Source organism: Podarcis gaigeae (genome assembly GCF_964106915.1).
Source record: "Podarcis gaigeae genome assembly, chromosome: Z".
NCBI classification, from domain to species: Eukaryota; Metazoa; Chordata; class Lepidosauria; order Squamata; family Lacertidae; genus Podarcis; species Podarcis gaigeae.
In genome coordinates this window covers 667,328-669,592 of record NC_139691.1, presented here as the reverse complement: position 1 = coordinate 669,592, position 2,265 = coordinate 667,328, and the positions used below count along the sequence as shown (strand labels likewise).

At 53.7% G+C, this 2,265-nt stretch overlaps 1 protein-coding gene across 1 annotated transcript in view; it reads left to right on the top strand.

Annotated features, from left to right (window-relative positions):
* Nucleotides 1-1,442, top strand: part of SPTAN1 (spectrin alpha, non-erythrocytic 1) — a 228,963-nt gene extending 227,521 nt beyond the window's left edge. The window contains exons 55-56 of the mRNA XM_083723192.1: nucleotides 426-649; nucleotides 1,335-1,442. Coding sequence (XP_083579318.1) covers nucleotides 426-551 — 126 coding nt within the window. The 3' untranslated portion in view covers nucleotides 552-649; nucleotides 1,335-1,442. The remainder of the gene's footprint in view (nucleotides 1-425; nucleotides 650-1,334) is intronic.
* Nucleotides 1,443-2,265: the final 823 nt, after the last annotated feature.

Below are 2,265 nucleotides of genomic sequence, written 5' to 3'. Positions count from 1 at the left end.
AACAACAATAATTATTATTCTTTCCCCCCTTCCAGAACCTAATAATAATAATAATAATAATAATAATAATAATAACAATAATAATAATTATTCTTTCCCCCCTTCCAGAATCTAATAATAATAATAATAATAATACCAATACTAATAATTTCTTTTTCACCCTTCCAGAACCTAATAATAATAATAACAATAATAACAACAACAACAACAATAATTATTATTCTTTCCCCCCTTCCAGAACCTAATAATAATAATAATAATAATAATAATACCAATACTAATAATTTCTTTTCCCCCCTTCCAGAACCTAATAATAATAATAATAATAATAATAATTATTATTCTTTCCCCCCTTCCAGAACCTAATAATAATAATAATAATAATAATAATAACAATAATTATTATTATTCTTTCCCCCTTCCAGAACCTGACCCGCGAACAGGCCGACTACTGCCTCTCCCACATGAAGCCCTACCTGGACTCCAAAGGCCGAGAGCTGCCCTCCGCCTTCGACTACGTCGAGTTCACCCGCTCCCTTTTCGTCAACTGAGCCCCACGGCGCCGTGGGGCAGCCCCCCGACTCGCCCCCTTCCCGGCGCCGCCACTCCCGCGCTAGAACTCCCCCTAGATCCCCCACCATTCCCCTCGGTTTCCCGCTCCCTCTGCCTCAACGGAGGCCCTGCCCCACGGCGCCGTGGGGCAGACCCCTTGCGCCTCCCATCCCTGCGCTAGAACTCCCCCTTCCCGCCTCTGGGCGGCGCGAGATCCCCCCATAATCTCTGATCCACTTGCTTACCTGCCCCCCTAAGTGGCTGCCCCACACGCATGCTCTGCCCCATATCCGGCCCGGAACCTTCTCCCCACACCTCCTGCCCCATAGCCGGCGCAGAAGCTTTGCTTTGAGAAATAAATATGATTGGTCCAAGCAGAAACGGAGTCTGGGTCTTTATTGGTGGTTGGGGGGTGACCCCAAAGTGGGGGGTGGAAGGGCAGGGGGGCGGGTTTGGGTCCTAGGTTGTAGGTCTCCACAATTCCACTAGATTCCCCACAATGACACTCGATTTCCCACAATTCCACCTCCCTCTGTGTCCACGGAGCGTCTGCCCCACGGCGCTGTGGGTCGCCATTCCCCATTCCTGGCGCTAGGATTCCCGCGCTAGAATTCCCTCTAGATCTCCCCCAATTCCCCTCGATTCCCCACAACCCTGCCTCTGACAATTCACCCCTGCCCCACGGCGCCGTGGGGCAGCCCCACATGCCCGGCGCTGCTCCCATTCCTGGCGCTGCCATTCCCGCGCTAGAACTCCCCCTAGATTCCCCACAAGTCCACTAGATTTCCCACAATCCTGCCTGGTTTGCTGAGCTGCCCCCCAAGTGGCCCCTGCCCCACAAGCATGCTCTCCTGCCCCACAGCTCTGCCCCATATCTGGAACTTCGCCTTCCGGCGCCCGGTTCAGCTTTTGCTTTGAGAAATAAATATAATTGGTCCAAGCAGAAAAGGACTCTGGGTGTTTTTTTGTGGTTGGGGGGTGGACCCCCATGTGTGGGGCAGGGTGGAAGGGCAGGGGGGCGGGTTCGGGTCCAGCATTGCCATTCCCGTGCTAGAACTCCCGCTAGATCCCTTAGATCCCTCCTGATTGGCTGTCCTGCCCCCGAAGTGGGCCCTGTACCACACGCATGCTCTACTGCCCCACAGCTCTGCCCCACAGCTCCGCCCCACATCCGGAACTTCGCCTTCCGGCGCCGGTTCAGCTTTTGCTTTGAGAAATAAATTGAAATGGTCCAAGCAGAAAGTGGCTCTGGGTGTTTTTTGGGGTTGTGGGGCGGCAGCCCCCTAAGTGGCCCCTGCCGCACGCATGCTCTGCCCCATATCCAGTGCCGGTTCAGCTTTTGCTTTGAGGAATAAATAGAATTGGTCCAAGCAGAAAAGGACTCTGGGTGTTTTTGTGGCTTGGGGGGCAGACCCCCATGTGTGGGGCAGGGTGGAAGGGCGAGGTGGAGGGTCCGAGGTTGCAGCTCTAGGTTGTCGCCCCATGGAGATAAGGGGTGGGGGGTTTGGGGGGTACCATTGCCCCGCCTGGCTCGCTGGCCTGCCCCCTAAGTGGCCCCTGCCCCACGCATTCTCTGCCCCACATCCAGCGCGGAAGGTTCCGGCGCCGGATCGGCTTTGCTTTGAGAAATAAATATAATTGGTCCAAGCAGAAAAGGACTCTGGGTGTTTTTGTGGGTTGGGGGGTGACCCCAATGTGTGGGGCGGGCTGGAA